The sequence below is a fragment of the Camponotus floridanus genome, unplaced genomic scaffold (assembly GCF_003227725.1).
Source record: "Camponotus floridanus strain SB8 unplaced genomic scaffold, Cflo_v7.5 scaffold4, whole genome shotgun sequence".
NCBI lineage: Eukaryota > Metazoa > Arthropoda > Insecta > Hymenoptera > Formicidae > Camponotus > Camponotus floridanus.
The window spans coordinates 4,323,775-4,349,223 of NW_020229547.1; the positions used below are offsets into that span (position 1 = coordinate 4,323,775).

A 25,449-nucleotide genomic window follows, 5' to 3' on the forward strand; every position below is an offset into this window, starting at 1 on the left:
AAGACTTTTCTAGCTTCGTATGTGTATATAAACGAACATATAAAATTCAGACGTTAATAACATTTGCTTCACAAATATTATTCGAAAAATATCGCACTTATGTTTAGCAAAAGTTATAAGTATTAAAATCAAATTCGTTTTAATTCACCTTCTAAGCTAATGTTTTATTTAGATACAATAATCTAGATACAATTATCTAGATACAATTCAACAATTTGTCGTTTATTTATGAATTGAATATAACCAATAATTTCTAAAACCAAAAAATATAGAACTGAACATATAAGTAATCGGGCAAACATTTTTTAATCCGAATAATAATTAAAAGTTAAATATTTAAATTTAAATAATAATTTAAAGTTAAATATTTGAGTTTTTACAAATATTTTAATTAAAAATTCTAATAAAATAACAATTTTTGCATATTAATAATAAAAAAATGCTTAAAGAAAAATTGTTAAATTGAAAATATAATATCGAATCTTAAAAATTTGATACCTGCTTACATTCTTATTGTTTTAATTTTAATTCGAATGCAGATTGTGAAAAAATTCCAATTAAAAATTTAATAACATATTCAGTAACAAAGTATATAAATTTATACATAAATTTCAAAGATATATTACATAGGTTTTAAGGACATCTAATGTAATTTTTAACGACTTTAATTATTCACATCAAAATATTGATGTCCTTTATGAAAATTCCTTCTCCTATCATAAAATAATATTGTTAAACGAACACAAGTCAGACAAACAGGCAAGATTAGACAGATTTCGAGAGTCAATATTTACATTCATACAAATAATCATACATCTTACCGCGACCTTTCCTTCTTTTTTCTTCACACCTTTTATATTCTTCGTACACTCTAGCTCGATATAATCCTTATTTCGCATTTAGTAGTGCACGAACTGTGATATATAACGGACATCATGGCGTGGAACTGGAATTATTTTACATTAGAAAGTATGTGTAAAGCAAAGTGTAGTCTTTGTGATCAATATGAGAGGCCTACCATACATATAGATGAATTTCTATATCATCATATACAGAGTGGATCGGATACTCCTCATAAGATAGCTTTTGAACTGATTAAAAATTTTGACATTTATTCAAAAATAGATTGGGATAATCATTATAGAACAGTACAGTCAATTCGTAACATGTTTAATCCAGAAGTAATATGCAAATGTTGTAAGAATGTAATGCCTGTTCAGGATATGGAGATCAGAAAACAAGAATTCATAAAAGCTTCGCCTGAAATGACATTACATTTAAAAGAGAGGCATGGAGTTGACTATGATAACTGGATGTCACTTAAATCATGGCTAGTAAATCATGCAGGCGATTATTGTAAAGTCCCGAAATTAGGAGTGATATATAAATGTAAGAAATGTGAGATTCCATTCAAAAACGGAATCATGTTCGTAAAGCATTTGTTCGACAAACATCGCTGTGACGGGAAACTTGACAAATTTCCTTGGATTAACATACCAAACGAGTAAGTGAAACAGAGCGAAAATTGAGTATTATTAACTTACTTCTTTTGAATAATTTATATATTTATTTTGAATAATTTATATACTTTTGCATATAATAAGGAAAATGTATACCATAGAAAAAATTTTAAATGTAGATATATGAAATTATACTACATGCTTACGACAAATATTTTACATTTTTGGGTTAAATTATTAATTAAAATATCATACAAATTTTAAATTTATTAATTTAGTACTGTTGTAATCAATAATTTATGACACTATGGATAAATATAAATTGTGAATAAGTATAAAAATTTTTTAAATAACCCGGCAAACATTTTTGTATTTAGATGTGAAATTTTTAAGAATAATCGAATATTTCGGTTTTTTTGATGACATTTTGATAATAAAGTATTGGATTGAAAAATAATAATTTGATGTCTTGATGATATATATTGCGCACATAATTGAAACTAGATTATATACTATAATTAATCCAATAATTTTTATTTTATTTTTGTTGTACAGATTACGTTCTTTATATTCTACTGTCAGAGAGGATACTACATTAAGCAGCGATATTGCTGATCGTTCAGGTTCCAGCAGTCAAGGTAGGTCAGGGGTTTCCTCGGAGTCAACTCAGTTTTCAAGGAAACGCAAAGAAGAAGTCTTGAAGAAAATGTCAGAGACGTTAGAAGAAGTCGTGAAGAAGATGTCAGAGATGTTAGTTAATAATATCGCTATATATATTAGTTATTAGAATTTAACTTTTAATTTTGATTTTTATTATATTATTGACTTTGCTTTCATAACTTTGATGATTCGTAAAACGTTGAAAAAAATAAGTGAGAAAATTGCGTCTATAATAAGATATTATTTATATTAATTTTTTGTTGTACCAATGCAGGCCCGAGATTAGCACTCAGATAGAGGAACCTTTATATAAACGCAGAAAATACAGTTCCACGGACAATTCAGACTGAGGAAAAATGATTAGTGATACTGCTGCAACAAGCAACATTAATTCAACTGTCAATTTCGACCTCTAGTTCAGAATCGTGTAACCAATATTTAAATGAAGACACAGGCAAAGAATTTCTTATCGATATGATTGCAGATCATTTTAATGAAAACACCGAAACAGTTCTTATTATAATTCAAACACACAAATCTTGAAAGAGATGTTAGACTATGTCCGTTAATAATATCGCTATATGTACATTATTGACTTTATTTTCATAAATTTGACGATTCGTAAAACGTTACCTGAAAAAATAAGCGAGAGAATTGCGTCTATAATAAGATAAAACAGTTATATTGATTTTTTTGTTGTAACATTAATGCAAGCCTGCGGTTAACACTTTTTGGCCGATTCTAGTTATTGCCATTTGTACTTCTTTTGTTTCACAACATCTAGATTGTTCGCGGAACGTAAGATGTTCAGATGTTTAAAATGATATTAATTATAAATCAGACAGAATTTTATTGCTGCATACATTGTTTGAAAAGTTAGTATTGTTATGATTATTATTATTATGTTATAATGTCAAAAGTAACACTGAAATGAAACGAATTTTAATCGTATCTATACATACAATTAATATGCGTTTTAATAATCTAATTTTATGATAACAATCTTGTAACAATTATAAGTAGAATAGTAATTATAATAACTTTAGAAAGAATAAAAAGTGCAAGGGAAATATGCAGAACGATTTAAAACTATAATCATTTATGAACTCGAGCATCTTACTATTCCGAGAGAAGTTTAGAGAAAACTATAAAACAAAAGGCGTAAGAATAGCAGAAAAAATTGGCTAAAAATGCAAACTAACCTGCATTGATGTAACACAAATTTATAGTAGAATCAATTGTTTTGCGAATTATAACTTCTTGTTTTAATCCAGTCTCCACTTGTCAAACATCGACAAAGAATTAAAGTAACATTATTTATTGTATGACATGTTCTATTATTAATTTTGTAAAAATAATTTTGTATTGTAACGTATTGTAAGGAAAAATATTTAAACCGTTATTAGGTTTTCAAAACGTTACCTAAAAAAGTAAGTGAAAGAAGTAATATGTTTATGATGAGTAATTGCTGTATTAATTTTTGTTGTAACACGTGTGCGAAACGCTCAGGACTGTAAAAATTATAAATTACATACTTCAATGGCTTGATACATTTACAGAGTTTATAGAGTTATTATTGTTATGATTATTATTATTATTATTATAAAGTCAAAAGTAACACTAAAATGAAACACAATTGTTAATCGCATATATACGTACAATAAACATATTCTTCATTTTATTTGTAGTGTTCTAATTTTATAATAATTAATATTATAATTATAAATATAACATTAATTATAATAAAATTAGAACAGTATGTAATGTAATAACTTTACGAAGAGTGAAAAGTGCAAAGCAAATGTCCCGGACAATTTATAATCATTAATAACTATAATCCTTCCTGAACTCGTGCGTCTTATGTTTCTTCGAGAAGTCTAGAGAAATTATGAAACAAAAGATGTGGAGATAATAGTAGACAGAATCGACAAATTTACAATTATATCTATTTTTTTAAGAAATGTAACTTCTTCTTTTAATCGTTTCCACATCAAACATTGACAAAGAATTAAAGTAACATTACATATTGTATGACATGTTTTATTATTAATTTTGTAATAATAATTTTTTGTATTGTAATGTATTGTAAGGAAAAATATTTAAACAGATATCAGGTTTTCAAAACGTTACGTAAAAAAGTAAGTGAGGAAAGTGATGCGTTTATGATCAGTAATTACTGTATTAATTTTTGTTGTAACACGTGTGCGAAACATAAGATGCTCAGAACGGTGCGAAACATAAGATGTTTAAAAATTATATATTACATAGTTTAATTGCTTTATACATTTACAGAGTTTATAGAGTTATTATTGTTATGATTGTTATTATTATGATTATAAAGTCAAAAGTAACACTAAAATGAAACACAATTGTTAATCGCATATATACGTACAATTAATATATTTTTCATTTTGTTTCTAGTGTTCTAATTTTATAATAATTAATATTATAATTATAAATATAATAACTTTAGGAATCGTGAGAAGTGCAAGGGAAATATGTCCCGGACGATTTATAACCATTGATAACTATAATCATTCTTCAACTCGAGTGTCTTACGTTTCTTCGAGAAGTCTAGAGAAATTATGAAAGAAATGATATGGAGATAGAGTAGTAGACAAAATCGACAGAAAAGTGCAAACTAGCAGTAACATTAATGTAACACAAATTTACAATGATATCCATTATTTCACGAAATGTAACTTCTTCTTTTAATCATCTCCACATCAAACATTGACAAAGAATTAAAATAACATGACATATTATATGACATGATCTATTATTGATTTTGCAAGAATAATTTTTCAAACGTATTGTGTAGACAAATATTTAAACCGATATTAGAATTTCATAATCAATTTATTGACGCTTTTATTGAAAAGAATGTAAAATTGATGTAATTTTATAAATAAAATAGCATTTTTACATAACTATAATATTGCATCTATTTAATTTATAATTATTCCAATCCACTTAAAAAAGCTTGTTACAATATTCGATTAATTTATATTCATTTATCCGATGATTTACATTTTATCGGAATTAATTTTTACTAATTCACAAAAATATCCTGCAGGGATCGAAAAGCTGTTTCTACTAATATTTATTCTAACATACATTTGTAATTATGTAATTACGTATATCCTTTTGCAATTATTAATAGGTGAGATTATGAGCTGTGGATTAGCAAACTGTAAAAGAAGCAACTGTAAAAGTTAAAAAATGTTTTAAACATATATAATTATAATTATATATAATTATATATTGATATTTATATTTATACATAAAAATTAAACATTTTTATATAATTTATTCTTTTTTGATATCATTTTTCATATTCTTTAGTACTTTTTGATTTGAATAAATTTCTTTTTTCATATATATATATATATATATATATATATATATATATATATATTAATACATGATCTATGGTGCAAAGCAGATACGATGTTAACGCAAGGAAGATATATTAAATGTATAATTGGATGTAGAAAAAATTTCAAGGAAAATGATAATACAAAATGGAGTATTTATGGAGTACTTCGTCTCTTTAAAAAAGAAATAAATTTATAATTATACTATAAGTTTATAGTATAGATTAAATATATATTATCAGAATAATGACTCACAATGTTGAAAGTGGCAATATTTAATACAAAATGACATAAGTCACTTCAATAAAATAAACATTAAAAATGAATGATAATGGGTTTTACGATTGTTATGAAAATGCATTTAACCAATAAAGTTTATCATGTTATAATAAAAGATTTTCGCTCAATACATAGATATTTCAACATTTTAATGAGTCAATTAACAAGTCGAAATTTGGAGACATTTTAAGTAATTCTTAAATTTATTAAAATATTTATTCGATCTTTATCATATCAAAATATTCTCAATAATTAAAGCTATAAGATCAAATGTACAAAATAAAAGAAACGATTGTAAATTTTATCGATATTCCTGAATTATCTTCTCTGAATCGTCCTTAAATGTATATTCGTTTACAAATAAAGCAAAATTTAAAATGTTTGATATTTCTCCCAATTATAAATATTCTAAATATAAATATTCTAATTAGATATGTAATATATTCATATTTGATACTTATAGGTATTTATAAAACAGTTTGATTCACAGCAAATAGTATATTCAGATTTGATAATTTAAATTTATTATTATAATTTATAATTCAAATTACCATTTTTTGAAAACACATAAATTTAAAAAATTTGACGCAATTCTTTTTTGGAAAAAAATCATTCTTTTTTGGAAAAAAATTAATCTTTCGATATTGTTGATATCTGCATACTTTCCAATTTTCACATAGTTAACATTGTAAGATTTAATAATAATAATAATTTAAAAATAACAATAATAATTTTGATTTATAAGAATCAAAACACATTAATAAAAGATTTTGTGATAATCCTGATTATTATAAATTGTTCGTAGTTAAATGTAACTGTGGGTAAACAGTGGATTGCATAAATAAAAATTCAGAACTAAGTTTTTTGAACAATAAAAAATATAATAGAGATATCAGAATAAATTACAAAAGACGGTACTGCATTAAGTATACACATATAATAATAGCAATTTAATCCTCATTTAAAAAATTCTGCTTAACGGAAGAATTCGAGGAATCAACCACTAGCAATTATTGTATATTTTATCAGGAATATATTGCGTTATATTTACAGTAAATATAATTTTAGGAAATTCATGTTTTAGAAAAATATGAATTGAAATTGTACTGTAGCAATATAAGACAAAAAGTAATATGCATTAGAAGTACTTTTTACTTCGGCTATAGTGGAAATATTGACAATAAAATAATAACAGGAATACCAAAAATTCAAAAGCATTATTAACAATACAGAAGCAATACAATAATAATACTAACAATAAAATGTATTGAATTGTCGAAAATGACAATTACTATACATTTTCTGAGTGGTGGTTGACTCCTCGAAAGAATTTTAACATTTGATGTACATACAATGATATATCTTGCTTGTTTTTTAATGTAACAAATAACATAAAACAATCTTATAAAATAAAAATAAAAATTATTTTGTAAATATATAATTTTTTAATTCTGTACTAGATATTATTTCAAGCATATGAAATTTTTATACATGTATTTTTTCATATATTTTATATATGTTATATATCCGCCATTTAATGCTATTTATATATCTAAAAAGACGTAATGAATTTATTACTATAGATTGTGTAGGAGCAAATTTTTGCATGTGTGTTATATTGAGACAAAAATGTGTAAATTTATATATTAAATAAAGAATATTAAACAACAATTATTTCAATATATATTGCTTTAAGAAAGCAACTTTATTACCTTATTAACTTCAAAACCGTTGGAATTCGAGTATATGTTTATTAACATTTTCGACTTGCTTTTATGTCCTGAAGCCGTTGTATCAATTTTGGCACTGAATTGACACCCCGAAATGAAGTGACACCCTGCATATATTAACGTATGCAATGATTGCATTACATATAAAAGTTACATAAAAAACTCATAAAAATAAAATAACACTGTTTTATATAAATGTGCCATATTTAATCTATAATATTGCTTGTTTGCGAATTTAAAATTGTGAATCTAGATTATAGCTGTAATAATAATGTCAAGTGTATATAATATAATAATGAGATAATGAAGAAATAATGAGAAGTATTATAATATAAAATGATTGTGACAATGTTAGACAGTTTTATCATTAAAATTGTGCATCAATATTTACATAATGTATGATAGATCATAAGCTTTCGTGATCTTTATTTGATTTAAATGATTAACGGAAGAACTTTAATGTTTTGATATGCAATTATATGTATCTTGCGTTTTTAATATAACATAAATTTTATGAAACAAGACTCACAATTTTATGAAACAAGACTCACACACAAAGCGCTTTCATGTAAATATAAATTTTTTATTTATGTATTAGATATTGCCTCAAGTATATGAAGCTTTTATATGTCCGTTATTTAAAAAAATTACTTATATATTCAAAAAGATTATGTAAAGAGAAGCTGTCATTATAGTGTTTGTAGGGGCAACTTTTATATGAGTATTATATTGATTAAAATGTGGATATTTATATCTTATATTTTTACCTGTTCAAATAATATATTAACGTATGCAATGATTATATGTATTAAAAGCAATATAAGAAATTCCACTTTTATACTCGTTGTTGGATGGTTTCTTTTATTTAATAACGTATGATTTGTAGCACAAATCAAATATCATGCTAAGAAAAAAACATAGTTGAAAATATAGGGATATTTCACATTACGTACAAGACACTCATAAAGCATAACGTGATATTTATAATAAAATTTATATATTAAACATACGGCGAATATACAGAGAATATTTTAGTTTACATGAATACATGAAAAATCGAGAAAAAAAAATAGGAGAAGGGAGAGGGAAGGGCGAGAAATACGGGAAGAATACAGGAAATAATCTTGTTCCAATATAAACAAATTTTAAATATTTAAACAATGCTGAAATCATTTTATTAATCAATAAATAGTATAAGGCAATTTCCTATGTACAGAATTTTTAATAAATTCATTAAAGTTTTTTAGATACTGATAAGAAGAAAAGAAATGAAAACGTAAAATCTTTCATCTCAAATACGAAATTAATTTTTCAGTCTGTAATTATAATTAAATATGGGAGTATAATACATGTATAATACAGGTACCTAATACAGGACAGTTCCAAAATGTCTTATTGAAAATATACAAGAAGATAGATTTCGTTAAATTAAATAATCCTGCATCATTTTTTAAACAATCATGTAAAATTTCGAGATATTAATTAAAAGAGATTGGCCAATAAGCGTCTAATCAGCGACTATTCTGTGAGATGACGATTCTAGGTGTGATAGCGACGAGTGTGAAGTTGCAACGAAAAGTTTGGTCGGGCGTACTTAGATTTTTGTCTTTTCGTTACTATGCGACTTGTCTCTGGCATTTGCACCTCATGCACTCTAACCAAGTGGATCGTGCGCTCATTGGCCGATCTTCTTTAATTAATATTTTGAAATTTTACCTGGTTCTTTGGAAAATGATATAGAACTTCTTATACTTGATACTTTATCTCAGACATACACTGTATATAGAAACAAGATATATGCTTAAATTCACATGTTAAGGGCTTTCTAATTTCGTGTGTGTGTTTATATAAACGAGCACTTGAACGAGAATATAAAATTCAGACGTTAATAACATTTGCTTCACAAATATTAATCGAAAAATATCGCACTTTGGCAAAAGTTATAAGTATTAAAATTATAAGTATTAAGTTATAAATATTAAAAGCTCGTTCTAATTCACCTTTTAAGCTAATGTTTTATCTACATACAATAATTAAAAAATTTATCATTTATTTATGATTATCATTTATTTATGATTTGAATATAACCAATAATTTCTAAAATCAAAAAATACAGAACTGAACATATAAGTAATGGGGCAAAAATTTTTTAATTTGAATAATAATTAAAATTAAATATTTGAGTTTTTAGGAATATTTTAATTAAAAATTCTAATAAAATTATAATTTTTGCATATTAATAATAAAAAATGAGAAATGGTTAAATTCATAATTTATTATTAAATTAATATAATATATAATATCTAATCTCAAAAATTTGATATATTGTTATGCTGCTTGCTATATTGTTATTGTTTTAATTGTAATTTGAATGCAGATTATCAGAAATTAGTTAAAAATTTAATAACATATTCAGTAAGAAAGTATATAAATTTATACATAAATTTTAAAGATATATAATATATAACTTAGATTTTAAGGACATCTAATGTGATTTTAATTTTTAACGACTTTTATTATCTGTATAAAATTATTGATATTTTTTATGAAAATTCCTTCATCTATCATAAAATAATATTGTTAAACGAACACACATCAAGCAAACAGGCAAGTTAAGCAAATTTAGACAGTCAATATTTATATTCATACGAACAATCACACATCGCGACCTTTCCTTCTTTTTTCTACACACCTTCTATATTCTTCGTACACTCTTGCTTGAAATAATTCTTATATCGTATTTAGTTTTGCAAAATCTGTGATACATAACGGACATCATGTCGTGGATGTGGAATTATTTTACGTTAAAAGGTATGTGTAAAGCAAGCTGTAATCTTTGTGATCATCATGAGAGGCCTCGGATACGTAATCAAGAATCTCTACATCGTCATATATGTATATGTGATGGAACGAATGATCATAAGAAAGCTAATGAAGAGATTGAAAAGTTCAAGAAAAATTATTCAAAAATAGATTGGGATAAATATTATAATATAGTAGAGCCAACTGATAATATGTTCAATCCAAAAATAGAATGCAATGTTTGTGGTCATCAAATGTCTACTCAAGGTCGTTCGGAGATTCGAAAAGAACGATTCCTAAGTTCTACGACTCAAATGAAATCACATTTAAAAGAAAAGCATGAAGTTGACGAAGATACCTGGATGTCATTTTATTGGTGGCTACACGGCAAAACTGATTATTATGACAGGACGAAATTAAGAAAGATGGAAGTATATATATGTAACGCATGTAATAATCATAATAATGAGAGTCGATTCAACGCTATCATGTTCGTAAAGCATATGATTGACAAACATCAAGAGGAATTTAAGGAATTTTTTTGTTGGGATAAAATACCAAAAGAGTAAGTAAAACAGCGAAAATTTAATATTATTTATTTATTGCTTTTGAATAATTTATATATTTATTTTGGACAATTTATATACTTTTGCATATAGTAAGGAAAATGTATACCATGGAAAAAATTTTAATTAATTTCAGATATATAAGATTATAGCACATGTTTACCCGAAATATTTGCATATTTGGGTCAAATTATCTTATTGTTATTAAAATATCATACAAATTTACTAATTTAATACTTATAATTTGTAGTCGATAATTTATCACATTATGCGTAAATATAAATTGTAAATAAGTATAAAAATTTTTTTAATGATCCGGCAAGAATTTTTATATTTGGATGTGGAATTTTTGAGAATAATCGAATATTCAAGTTTTTTCAATGATAATAAAAGTTTTGATAATAAAAGTATTACATTAAAAAATAATAATTTGATACCTTGATAAAATATATTGTTGCACATAATTGAAGTTAGATTTTAATACTGATTAATCCAGTAATTTTTATTTTATATGTTATACAGATTACATCCTTCACCTCCTAGATATGAGAATGTTGACATTAATCTTCAAGCCTCTTCCTTAACAAGAAACTCCTCTGTTATTTCTACCGATAGATCAAGACAAAGAGAAAGCATTTCGGAAATCAGAAGATTATATAGTAATCCACCTTTTGATACCAGAGATATTCTTAATATCAGCCAAGACAGTCAACAGCAGTATAACATGGCTAATGTTCTTGACGAGGACTTACAAACAGAAGACATGCGTGCACCTAGTATTCAATTATTTTCAGATCCTAAAGTTATTCCCAGTATCAGATCAAGAAAACGCAAAAATGACACTCAGATAGAAGAACCTCCAAATAAACGCAAAAAATCCAATGTAGAATTAATTAAAAAATTTCATGACGAAATTTTTAACTTAACATATAAAAGGAATAAAATAATTCAGAAATTAATGTCTAAAAGTAAAAAAACAATTTTTACATTAAATCAAGAGATCAAAAAAATCTTGGAGGAGATGTCAGAGGATGCTAGTTAATAGTATCACTAATTCTGATTTTGATTACATTATTGACTTTGCTTTCATAAATTTGACGACTCGTAAAACGTTGCCCGAAAAAATAAGCGAGAGAATTGCGTCTATTATAATATATTAGATTTATATTGATTTTTTTATTGTAATATTAATGCCTGCGGTTAGCATTCAGATAGAGAAACCTCCATACGCAGAAAATCCAGTTCTAGGATTCAGACTGAGGAAAGATGATTTTCGATATTACAATAAGTTACAACATTAATCCAACTGTTCAAGTTCGACCTCTAGTTCCGAATCATGTAACCAATATTTAAATGAAGACACAGGCAAAGACTCTCTTATCGATATGATTGCAGATTATTTTAATGAAAACACCGCAACAATTCTTAATATAATTCAAACAAACTTAATAATCTTGAAGGAGATGTTAGATTATGTCCGTTAATAATATCGCTACATGTACATTATTGACTTTGCTTTCATAAATTTGATGATTCGTAAAACGTTGAAAAAAATAAGTGAGAAAATTGCGTCTATAATAAGATATTATTTATATTAATTTTTTGTTGTACCAATGCAGGCCTGAGATTAGCACTCAGATAGGGGAACCTTTATATAAACGCATAAAATACAGTTCCACGGACGATTCAGACTGAGGAAAAATGATTAGTGATACTGTTACAACAAGCAACATTAATTCAACAGTCAATTTCGACCTCTAGTTCAGAATCGTGTAACCAATATTTAAATGAAGACACAGGCAAAAACTTTCTTATCGATATGATTGCAGATCATTTTAATGAAAACACCGAAACAGTTCTTATTAGAATTCAAACACACTTAAAAATCTTGAAGGAGATGTTAGACTACGTCCGTTAATAATATCGCTATATGTACATTATTGACTTTGTTTTCATAAATTTGACGATTCGTAAAACGTTATCTGAAAAAATAAGTGAGAGAATTGCGTTTATAACAAGATAAAAAAGTTATATTCATTTTTTTGTTGTAACATTAATGCAAGCCTGCGGTTAACACTTTTTGGCCGATTCTAGTTATTGCCATTCGTACTTCTTTTGTTTCACAACATCTAGATTGTTCGCGGAACGTAAGATGTTCAGATGTTTAAAATGATATTAATTATAAATCAGATAGAGTTTTATTGCTGCATACATTGTTTATAAAGTTATTATTGTTATGATTATTATTATTATGTTATAATGTCAAAAGTAACACTGAAATGAAACACGAATTTTAATCGTATCTATACATATAATTAATATGCGTTTTAGTAATCTAATTTTATAATACTTGTAACAATTATAAGTAGAATAGTAATTATAATAACTTTAGAAAGAATAAAAAGTGCAAGGGAAATATGTGCAGAACGATTTAAAACTATAATCATTCATGAACTCGAGTATCTTACTATTCCGTGAGAAGTCTAGAGAAAACTACGAAAGGCGTAGGAATTATAATAAGCAGAAATAGCAGAAAAAATTGGCTAAAAATGTAAACTAACCTGCATTAATGTGACACAAATTTATAGTAGAATCGATTGTTTTGCGAAATATAACTTCTTCTTTTAATCCAGTCTCCACTTGTCAAACATCGACAAAGAATTAAAGTAACATTACTTATTGTATGACATGTCCTATTATTAATTTTGTAAAAATAATTTTGTATTGTAACGTATTGTAAGGAAAAATATTTAAACCGTTATTAGGTTTTCAAAACGTTACCTAAAAAAGTAAGTGAAAGAAGTAATGTGTTTATGATGAGTAATTGCTGTATTAATTTTTGTTGTAACACGTGTGCGAAACGTAAAACGCTCAGGACTGTAAAAATGATAAATTACATAGTTCAATTGCTTGATATATTTACAGAGTTTATAGAGTTATTATTGTTATGATTATTATTATTATTATTATAAAGTCAAAAGTAACACTAAAATGAAATACAGTTGTTAATCGCATATATAAGTACAATTAACATATTCTTCATTTTATTTGTAGTGTTCTAATTTTATAATAATTAACATTATAATCATAAACATAATAATTTTAGAAGGAAGATTGAAAAGTGGAAGAGAAATATTTTCCGTACGATTTATAATCATTGATAACTATAATCATTCCTGAACTCGAGCGTCTTAAGTTTCTTTGAGAAGTCTAAAGAAATTATGAAAAAGATGATATGGAGATAGTAGTAAACAAAATCGACAGAAAAGTGCAAACTAGCAACTGCATTAATGTAACACAAATTTACAACTATATCTATTAAGTTTCGAAATGTAACTTCTTCTTTTAATCGTCTCCACATCAAACATTGACAAAGAATTAAAGTAACATTACATATTATATGACATGATCTATTATTGGTTTTACAAAAATAATTTTTTAAACGTATTGTATGGACAAATATTTAAACCAATATTAGGTTTTCATAATCAATTTATTGACGCATTAATTGAAAGAAATGTAAAATTGATGTAATTTTATCAATAAAATAGCGTTTCTTACGTAAGCACAATATTGCATGTGTTTAATTTATAATTGTTCCAATCCACTTAAAAAAGCTTGTTACAATATTCGATTAATTTATATTCATTTAACCGATGATTTACATTTTATCGCAATTAATTTTTACTAATTCACAAAAATATCCTGCAGGAATCGGAAAGCTGTTTCTATTAATATTTATTCTAACACACATTTGTAATTATGTAATAATTACGTATATTCTCTTATAATTATTAATAGGTGAGATTATGAGCTGTGGATTAGCAAACTGTAAAAGTAGCAACTGCAAAAGTTAAAAAATGTTTTAAACATATATAATTATAATTATATATACTTATATATTGATATTTATATTTATATATGAAAATTAAACATTTTTATATAATTTATTCTTTTTTTATATCAGCTTTGATATTCTTTAGTACTTTTAGGTTTGAATAAATTTCTTTTTTCATATATATATTAATACAGAATCTATGGTGCAAAGCAGATACGATGTTAACCCAAGGAAGATATATTAAATGTATAGTTGTATGTAGAAAAAATTTCAAGGAAAATGATAATTCAAAATGGAGTATTTGTGGAGTACTTCGTCTCTTTAAAAAAGACCTAAATTTATAATTATACGTATAAGTTAAATATATATTATCAGAATAATGACTCACAATGTTGAAAGTGGCAATATTTAATACAAAATGACATAAGTCACTTCAATAAAATAAACATTAAAAATGAATTATAATGGGTTTTACGAATGTTATGAAAATGCATTTAACCAATAAAGTTTATCATGTTGTAATAAAAGATTTTCGCTCAATACATAGATATTTTAACATTTTAATAAGTCAATTAACAAGTCGAAATTTGGAGATATTTTATGTAATTCTTAAATTTATTAAAATATTTATTCGATCTTTATCATATCAAAATATTCTCAACAATTAAAGCTACAAGATCAAATGTACAAAATAAAAAAAACGATTGTAAATTTTATCGATATTCCTGAATTATCTTCTCTGAATCGTCCTTAAATGTATATTCGTTTACAAATAAAGCAAAATTTAAAATGTTTGATATTTCTCTCAATTATAAATATTCTAAATATAAATATTCTAATTAGATATGTAATATATTCATATTTGATACTTATAGGTATTTATAAAACAGTTTGATTCACAGCAAATAGTATATTCAGATTTGATAATTCAAATTTATTATTATAATTTATAATTCAAATTACCATTTTTTGAAAATACATAAATTTAAAAAATTTGACGCAATTCTTTTTTGGAAAAAATCAATTTTTATATTGTTGATATCTTACTTTAGCATACTTTCAAATTTTCACATGATAGATATCTTACTTTAGCATACTTTCAAATTTTCACATAGTTAACATTGTAAGATTTAATAATAATAATAATTTAAAAATAACAATAATAATTTTGATTTATAAGAATCAAAACACATTAATAAAAGATTTTGTGATAATCCTGATTATTACAAATTGTTCGTTAAGTTAAATGTAACTGTGGGTTGAATAAATAAAAATTCAGAACTCTCTCTCTTAAGTTTTTTGAACAATAAAAAATATAATAGAGATATCAGAATAAATTACAAAAGACGGTACTGCATTAAGTATACACATATAATAATAGTAGCAATTTAATACTCATTTAAAAAATTCTGCTTAACGGAAGAATTCGAGGAATCAACCACTAGCAATCATTGTACATTTCATCAGGAATATATTGCGTTATATTTACAGTAAATATAATTTTAGGAAATTCATGTTTTAGAAACATATGAATTGAAATTGTACTGTAGCAATATAAGACAAAAAGTAATATGCATTAGAAATACTTTTTACTTTGGCTATACTGGAAATATTGACAATAAAATAATAACAGGAATACCAAAAATTCAAAAGCAGCAAATTAACAATGCAGAAGCAATACAATAATAATGCTAACAATAAAATGTATTGAATTATCGAAAATGACAATTACTGTACATTTTCTGAGTGGTGGTTGACTTCTCGAAAGAATTTTAACATTTGATGTACATACAATGATATATCTTCCTTATTTTTTAATGTAACAAATAACATAAAACAATCTTATAAAATAAAAATAAAAATTATTTTGTAAATATATAATTTTTTAATTCTGTACTAGATATTATTTCAAGCATATGAAATTTTTATACATGTATTTTTTCATATATTTTATATATGTTATATATCCGCCATTTAATGCTATTTATATATCTAAAAAGACGTAATGAATTTATTACTATAGATTGTGTAGGAGCAAATTTTTGCATGTGTGTTATATTGAGACAAAAATGTGTAAATTTATGTATTAAATAAAGAATATTAAACAACAATTATTTCAATATATATTGCTTTAAGAAAGCAACTTTATTACCTTATTAACTTCAAAACCGTTGGAATTCGAGTATATGTTTATTAACATTTTCGACCTGCTTTTATGTCCTGAAGCCGTTGTATCAATTTTGGCACTGAATTGACACCCCGAAATGAAGTGACACCCTGCATATATTAACGTATGCAATGATTGCATTACATATAAAAGTTACATAAAAAACTCATAAAAATAAAATAACACTGTTTTATATAAATGTGCCATATTTAATCTATAATATTGCTTGTTTGCGAATTTAAAATTGTGAATCTAGATTATAGCTGTAATAATAATGTCAAGTGTATATAATATAATAATGAGATAATGAAGAAATAATGAGAAGTATTATAATATAAAATGATTGTGACAATGTTAGACAGTTTTAGCATTAAAATTGTGCATCAATATTTACATAATGTATGATAGATCATAAGCTTTCGTGATCTTTATTTGATTTAAATGATTAACGGAAGAACTTTAATGTTTTGATATGCAATTATATGTATCTTGCGTTTTTAATATAACATAAATTTTATGAAACAAGACTCACAATTTTATGAAACAAGACTCACACACAAAGCGCTTTCATGTAAATATAAATTTTTTATTTATGTATTAGATATTGCCTCAAGTATATGAAGTTTTTATATGTCCGTTATTTAAAAAAATTACTTATATATTCAAAAAGATTATGTAAAGAGAAGCTGTCATTATAGTGTTTGTAGGGGCAATTTTTATATATGTATTACATTGATTAAAATGTGAATATTTATATATTATATTTTGCTTGCTCAAATAATATATTAACGTATGCAATGAATATATGTATTAAAAGCAATATAAGAAATTCCACTTTTATACTCGTTGTTGGATGGTTTCTTTTATTTAATAACGTATGATTTGTAGCACAAATCAAATATCATGCTAAGAAAAAAACATAGTTGAAAATATAGGGATATTTCACATTACGTACAAGACACTCATAAAGCATAACGTGATATTTATAATAAAATTTATATATTAAACATACGGCAAATATACAGAGAATATTTTAGTTTACATGAATACATGAAAAATCAAGAAAAAAAAATAGGAGAAGGGAGAGGGAAGGGCGAGAAATACGGGAAGAATACAGGAAATAATCTTGTTCCAATATAAACAAATTTTAAATATTTAAACAATGCTGAAATCATTTTATTAATCAATAAATAGTATAAGGCAATTTCCTATGTACAGAATTTTTAATAAATTTATTAAAGTTTTTTAGATACTGATAAGAAGAAAAGAAATGAAAACGTAAAATCTTTCATCTCAAATACGAAATTAATTTTTCAGTCTGTAATTATAATTAAATATGGGAGTATAATACATGTATAATACAGGTACCTGACAGTTCCAAAATGTCTTATTGAAAATATACAAGAATAGATTTCGTTAAATTAAATAATCCTGCATCATTTTTTAAACAATCATGTAAAATTTCGAGATATTAATTAAAAGAGATTGGCCAATAAGCGTCTAATCAGCGACTATTCTGTGAGATGACGATTCTAGGTGTGATAGCGACGAGTGTGAAGTTGCAACGAAAAGTTTGGTCGGGCGTACCTAGATTTTTGTCTTTTCGTTACTATGCGACTTGTTTCTGGCATTTGCACCTCATGCACTCTAACCAAGTGGATCGTGCGCTCATTGGCCGATCTTCTTTAATTAATATTTTGAAATTTTACCTGGTTCTTTGGAAAATGATATAGAACTTCTTATACTTGATACTTTATCTCAGACATACACTGTATATAGAAACAAGATATATGCTTAAATTCACATGTTAAGGGCTTTCTAATTTCGTGTGTGTGTTTATATAAACGAGCACTTGAACGAGAATATAAAATTCAGTTAATAACATTTGCTTCACAAATATTAATCGAAAAATATCGCACTTTGGCAAAAGTTATAAGTATTAAAATTATAAGTATTAAGTTATAAGTATTAAAAGCTCGTTCTAATTCACCTTTTAAGCTAATGTTTTATCTACATACAATAATTAAAAAATTTATCATTTATTTATGATTATCATTTATTTATGATTTGAATATAACCAATAATTTCTAAAATCAAAAAATACAGAACTGAACATATAAGTAATGGGGCAAAAATTTTTTAATTCGAATAATAATTAAAATTAAATATTTGAGTTCTTAGGAATATTTTAATTAAAAATTCTAATAAAATTATAATTTTTGCATATTAATAATAAAGAATGAGAAATGGTTAAATTCATAATTTATTATTAAATTAATATAATATATAATATCTAATCTCAAAAATTTGATACCTGCTTGCTATATTGTTATTGTTTTAATTGTAATTTGAATGCAGATTATCAGAAATTAGTTAAAAATTTAATAACATATTCAGTAAGAAAGTATATAAATTTATACATAAATTTTAAAGATATATAATATATAACTTAGATTTTAAGGACATCTAATGTGATTTTAATTTTTAACGACTTTTATTATCTGTATAAAATTATTGATATTTTTTATGAAAATTTCTTCATCTATCATAAAATAATATTGTTAAACGAACACACATCAAGCAAACAGGCAAGTTAAGCAAATTTAGACAGTCAATATTTATATTCATACGAACAATCACACATCTTATCGCGACCTTTCCTTCTTTTTTCTACACACCTTCTATATTCTTCGTACACTCTTGCTTGAAATAATTCTTATATCGTATTTAGTTTTGCACGATCTGTGATACATAACGGACATCATGTCGTGGATGTGGAATTATTTTACGTTAAAAGGTATGTGTAAAGCAAGCTGTAATCTTTGTGATCATCATGAGAGGCCTCAGATACGTAATCAAGAATCTCTACATAATCATATATGTGAAAGAACGAATATTCATAAGAAAGCTCATGAAGATATTGAAAAGTCAAAGAAAAATTATTCAAAAATAGATTGGGATAAATATTTTAAAATAGTAGAGTCAACTGAGAATATGTTCAATCCAATAATAGAATGCAATGATTGTGGTCATCAAATGTCTACTCAAGGTGGTTCGGAGGTTCGAAAAGAACGATTGCTAAGTACTACGACTAAAATGAAATCACATTTAAAAGAAAAGCATGAAGTTGACGAAAATACCTGGATGTCATTTTATTGGTGGCTACATAGCAAAACTGATTATTATGGCACGACGAAATTAGGAAAGATGAAAGTATATATATGTAACGCATGTAATAATGAGAGTCAATTCAACGCTATCATGTTCGTAAAGCATATGATTGACAAACATCAAGAGGAATTTAAGGAATTTTTTTGTTGGGATAAAATACCAAAAGAGTAAGTAAAATAGCGAAAATTTAATATTATTTATTTATTGCTTTTGAATAATTTATATATTTATTTTGGACAATTTATATACTTTTGCATATAGTAAGGAAAATGTATACCATGGAAAAAATTTTAATTAATTTCAGATATATAAGATTATAGCACATGTTTACCCGAAATATTTGCATATTTGGGTCAAATTATCTTATTGTTATTAAAATATCATACAAATTTACTAATTTAATACTTATAATTTGTAGTCGATAATTTATCACATTATGCGTAAATATAAATTGTAAATAAGTATAAAAATTTTTTTAATGATCCGGCAAGAATTTTTATATTTGGATGTGGAATTTTTGAGAATAATCGAATATTCAAGTTTTCTCAATGATAATAAAAGTTTTGATAATAAAAGTATTACATTAAAAAATAATAATTTGATACCTTGATAAAATATATTGTTGCACATAATTGAAGTTAGATTTTAGTACTGATTAATCCAGTAATTTTTATTTTATATATTATACAGATTACATCCTTCACTTCCTAGATATGAGAATGTTGACATTAATCTTCAAGCCTCTTCCCCAACAAGAAACTCCTCTGTTATTTCTACCGATAGATCAAGACAAAGAGAAACCATTTCGGAAATCAAAAGATCATATAGGAATCCATCACCTTCTGTTACCAAGGATATTCTTAATATCAGTCAAGACAGTCAACAGCAGTATAACGTAGCTAATGTTCTTGACGAGGGCTTACAAACAGAAGACATGCGTGCACCTAGTATTCAATTATTTTCAGATCCTAAAGTTATTCCCAGTATCAGATCAAGAAAACGCAAAAATGACACTCAGATAGAAGAACCTCCAAATAAACGCAAAAAATCCAATGTAGAATTAATTAAAAAATTTCATGACGAAATTTTTAACTTAACATATAAAAGGAATAAAATAATTCAGAAATTAATGTCTAAAAGTAAAAAAACAATTTTTACATTAAATCAAGAGATCAAAAAAATCTTGGAGGAGATGTCAGAGGATGCTAGTTAATAGTATCACTAATTCTGATTTTGATTACATTATTGACTTTGCTTTCATAAATTTGACGACTCGTAAAACGTTGCCCGAAAAAATAAGCGAGAGAATTGCGTTGCCGAAAAAATAAGCGAGAGAATTGCGTCTATGATAACATATTAGATTTATATTGATTTTTTTATTGTAATATTAATGCCTGCGGTTAGCATTCAGATAGAGAAACCTCCATATAAATGCAGAAAATCCAGTTCTAGGATTCAGACTGAGGAAAGATGATTATCGATATTACAATAAGCTACAATAAGCAACATTAATCCAACTGTTCAAGTTCGACCTCTAGTTCCGAATCATGTAACCAATATTTAAATGAAGACACAGGCAAAGACTCTCTTATCGATATGATTGCAGATTATTTTAATGAAAACACCGCAACAATTCTTCATATAATTCAAACAAACTTAAAAATCTTGAAGGAGATGTTAGATTATGTCCGTTAATAATATCGCTACATGTACATTATTGACTTTGTTTTCATAAATTTAACGATTTGTAAAACGTTACTTGAAAAAAGTAAGTGAGAGAATTGCGTCTATAATAAGATATTAGAGTTATATTGATTTTTTGTTGTAACATTAATGCAAGCCTGCGGTTAACACTTTTTGGCCGATTTTAGTTATTGCCATTCCTATTTCTTTTGTTTCAAAACATCTAGATTGTTCGTGAAATGTAAGATGTTCAGATGTTTAGAACGATATTAATTATAAATCAGATAGAGTTTTATGCTCTATACATTGTTTGTAAAGTGACTGAAATGAAACACTGAAATGAAACACGAATTTTAATCGAGTCCATACAATTAATACACTGAAAAAAAACTTGGTTGAAAAAGCCAAAATTTGTTTCGCCCAACTAAATATATTGTCCGATACGTTCAAATAAATATAATTAAAATATTCCGAAATAATTTGTTGATGTAAAAGAAGTTTATGCAAATCATCAAAACAGAGAATTCAGTACAACGATGTACAGTTTCTACAACAGAATATTCTTTTGGCAATATTCAACAACATTTTTTTTTCAGTGTATGCGTTTTAGTATTCTAATTTTATAATACTTATAAGAATTATAAGTATAATAATAATTATAATAACTTTAGAAACAATAAAAAGTGCAAGGGAAATATGTGCAGAACGATTTACAACTATAATCATTCATGAACTCGAGTATCTTACTATTCCGTGAGAAGTCTAGAGAAAACTACGAAACAAAAGGAGCGGGGATAGCAGACAAAATTGGCTAAAAATGCAAACTAACCTGCATTAATGTAACACAAATTTATAGTAGAATCGATTGTTTTGCGAAATATAACTTCTTCTTTTAATCCAGTCTCCACTTGTCAAACATCGACAAAAAATTAAAGTAACATTACTTATCGTATGACATGACCTATTATTAATTTTGTCAAAATAATTTTGTATTATAACGTATTGTAAGAAAAAATATTTAAACCTTTATTAGGTTTTCAAAAGGTTACCTAAAAAAGTAAGTGAAAGAAGTAATGTGTTTATGATGAGTAATTGCTGTATTAATTTTTGTTGTAATACGTGTGCGAAACATAAGACGCTCAGGACGGTAAAAATTATAAATTACATGGTTCAATTGCTTGATACATTTACATAGCTTATAGAGTTATTATTGTTATCATCATTATTATTATTATTATTATAAAGTCAAAAGTAATACTAAACTGAAGCATAATTGTTAACTGTATATATACATACAATTAATATATTTTTCATTTTGTTTCTAGTGTTCTAATTTTATAATAATTAATATTATAATTATAAATATAACATTAATTATAATAAAATTAGAACACTATGTAATGTAATAACTTTACGAAGAGTGAAAAGTGCAAAGCAAATGTCCCGGATGATTTATAATCACTAATAACTATAATCCTTCCTGAACTCGTGCGTCTTACGTTTTTTCGTCTAGAGAATTCTAGAGAAATTATGAAACAAAAGATGTGGAGATAGTAGTAAACAAAATCGACAGAAAAGTGCAAACTAGCAGCTGCACTAATGTAATACAAATTTACAATTATATCTATTATTTTACGAATAAATTTTGTAATTTCTTCTTTTAATCGTTTCCACATCAAAGAATGAAAATTGACAAAGAATTAAAGTAACATTACATATTGTATGACATGTTTTATTATTAATTTTGTAATAATAATTTTTTATATTGTAATGTATTGTAAGGAAAAATATTTAAACAGATATCAGGATTTCAAATCGTTTCCTAAAAAATAAGTGAAAAAAGTGATGCATTTATGATCAGTAATTACTGTATTAATTTTTGTTGTAACACATGTACGAAACATAAGATGCTCAGGACGGTAAAAATTATAAATTACATAGTTTAATTGCTTTATACATTTACAGGGTTTATAGAGTTATTATTGTTATGATTATTATTATTATTATTATAAAGTCAAAATATATACATACAATTAACATATTTTTCATTTTGTTTGTAGTGTTCTATGATAATTTCATAATAATTAATATTATAATTATAAATATAATAACTTTAGGAAGAATGAAAAGTGCAAAGGAAATATGTTCCAGACGATTTATAATCATTGATAACTATAATCATTCTTCAACTCGAGCATCATACGTTTCTTCGAGAAGTCTAGAGAAATTATGAAAGAAACGATGTGAGATGGTAATAGACAAACTCGACAGAAAAGTGCAAACTAGCAGCTGCATTAATGTAACACAAATTTACAATTATATCTATTAATTTATGAAATGTAACTTTTTCTTTTAATCGTCTCCACATCAAACATCGACAAAGAATTAAAGTAATGTTACATATTATATGACTTGATCTATTATTGATTTTACAAAAATAATTTTTCAAACGTATTGTGTGAAAATATTTAAGCCGATATTAGGTTTTCATAATCAATTTATTGACGCATTAATTGAAAGAAATGTAAAATTGATGTAATTTTATCAATAAAATAGTGTTTTTTAAGCATAATATTGCATGTGTTCAATTTATAATTATTCCAATACACTTAAAAAAACTTGTTGTACAATATTCGATAAATTTATATTGATTGGTCCGACGATTTACGTTTTAATGGAATTAATTTTTATTAATTCATAAAAATATCCTGCAGGAATCGGAAAGCTGTTTCTAGTAATATTTATTCTAATACACATTTAATTATGTAATTATGTAATAATTACGTATATTCTTTTGTAATTATTAATAGGTGAGATTATGAGCTGTGGATTAACAAACTGTAAAAATAGCAACTGTAAAAGTTAAAAAATGTTTTAAACATATATAATTATAATTAAATATAATTATATATTGATATTTATATTTATACATGAAAATTAAACATTTTTATATAATTTATTCTTTTTTGATATCAGCTTTCATATTCTTTAGTACTTTTAGGTTTGTATAAATTTCTTTTTTCATATATATATATATATATATATATGTATATATATATATTAATACAGGATCTATGGTGCAAAGCAGATACGATGTTAGCGCAAGGAAGGTTTATTAAATGTATAGTTGGATGTAGAAAAAATTTCAAGGAAAATGATAATACAAAATGGAGTATTTATGGAGTACTTCGTCTCTTTAAAAAAGAAATAAATTTATAATTATACTATAAGTTTATAGTATAGATTAAATATATATTATCAGAATAATGACTCACAATGTTGAAAGTGGCAATATTTAATACAAAATGACATAAGTCACTTCAATAAAATAAACATTAAAAATGAATGATAATAGGTTTTACGATTGTTATGAAAATGCATTTAACCAATAAAGTTTATCATGTTATAATAAAAGATTTTCGCTCAATACATAGATATTTCAACATTTTAATGAGTCAATTAACAAGTCGAAATTTGGAGATATTTTAAGTAATTCTTAAATTTATTAAAATATTTATTCGATCTTTATCATATCAAAATATTCTCAACAATTAAAGCTATAAGATCAAATGTACAAAATAAAAGAAACGATTGTAAATTTTACCGATATTCCTGAATTATCTTCTCTGAATCGTCCCTAAATGTATATTCGTTTACAAATAATCGCAAAATTTAAAATGTTTGATATTTCTCACAATTATAAATATTCTAAATAT

At 25.0% G+C, this 25,449-nt stretch overlaps 2 protein-coding genes across 8 annotated transcripts in view; one reads left to right on the top strand and one right to left on the bottom strand.

The window, feature by feature from the left end:
* Nucleotides 1-25,449, bottom strand: part of LOC105259560 (teneurin-m) — a 708,083-nt gene that overhangs the window by 351,827 nt on the left and 330,807 nt on the right. The gene's annotated exons all lie outside the window — the stretch shown is intronic.
* Nucleotides 1,152-2,640, top strand: LOC105248341. The gene is made up of 3 exons (XM_011253091.2): nucleotides 1,152-1,504; nucleotides 2,016-2,210; nucleotides 2,395-2,640. The coding sequence occupies exons 1-3, from the start codon at nucleotides 1,167-1,169 to the stop codon at nucleotides 2,468-2,470; spliced, it is 609 nt and encodes a 202-aa protein (XP_011251393.2). The 5' UTR covers nucleotides 1,152-1,166; the 3' UTR covers nucleotides 2,471-2,640.

Excerpts from the sequence above, each read along its gene's own strand:
- LOC105248341 (XM_011253091.2), top strand. The coding sequence starts at position 1,167 with ATGTTTAATCCAGAAGTAATATGCAAATGTTGTAAGAATGTAATGCCT. Across the intron at positions 1,505-2,015 it reads TGGATTAACATACCAAACGA|ATTACGTTCTTTATATTCTA; the intron begins GTAAGTGAAACA and ends TTTGTTGTACAG. Across the intron at positions 2,211-2,394 it reads GTGAAGAAGATGTCAGAGAT|GCCCGAGATTAGCACTCAGA; the intron begins GTTAGTTAATAA and ends GTACCAATGCAG.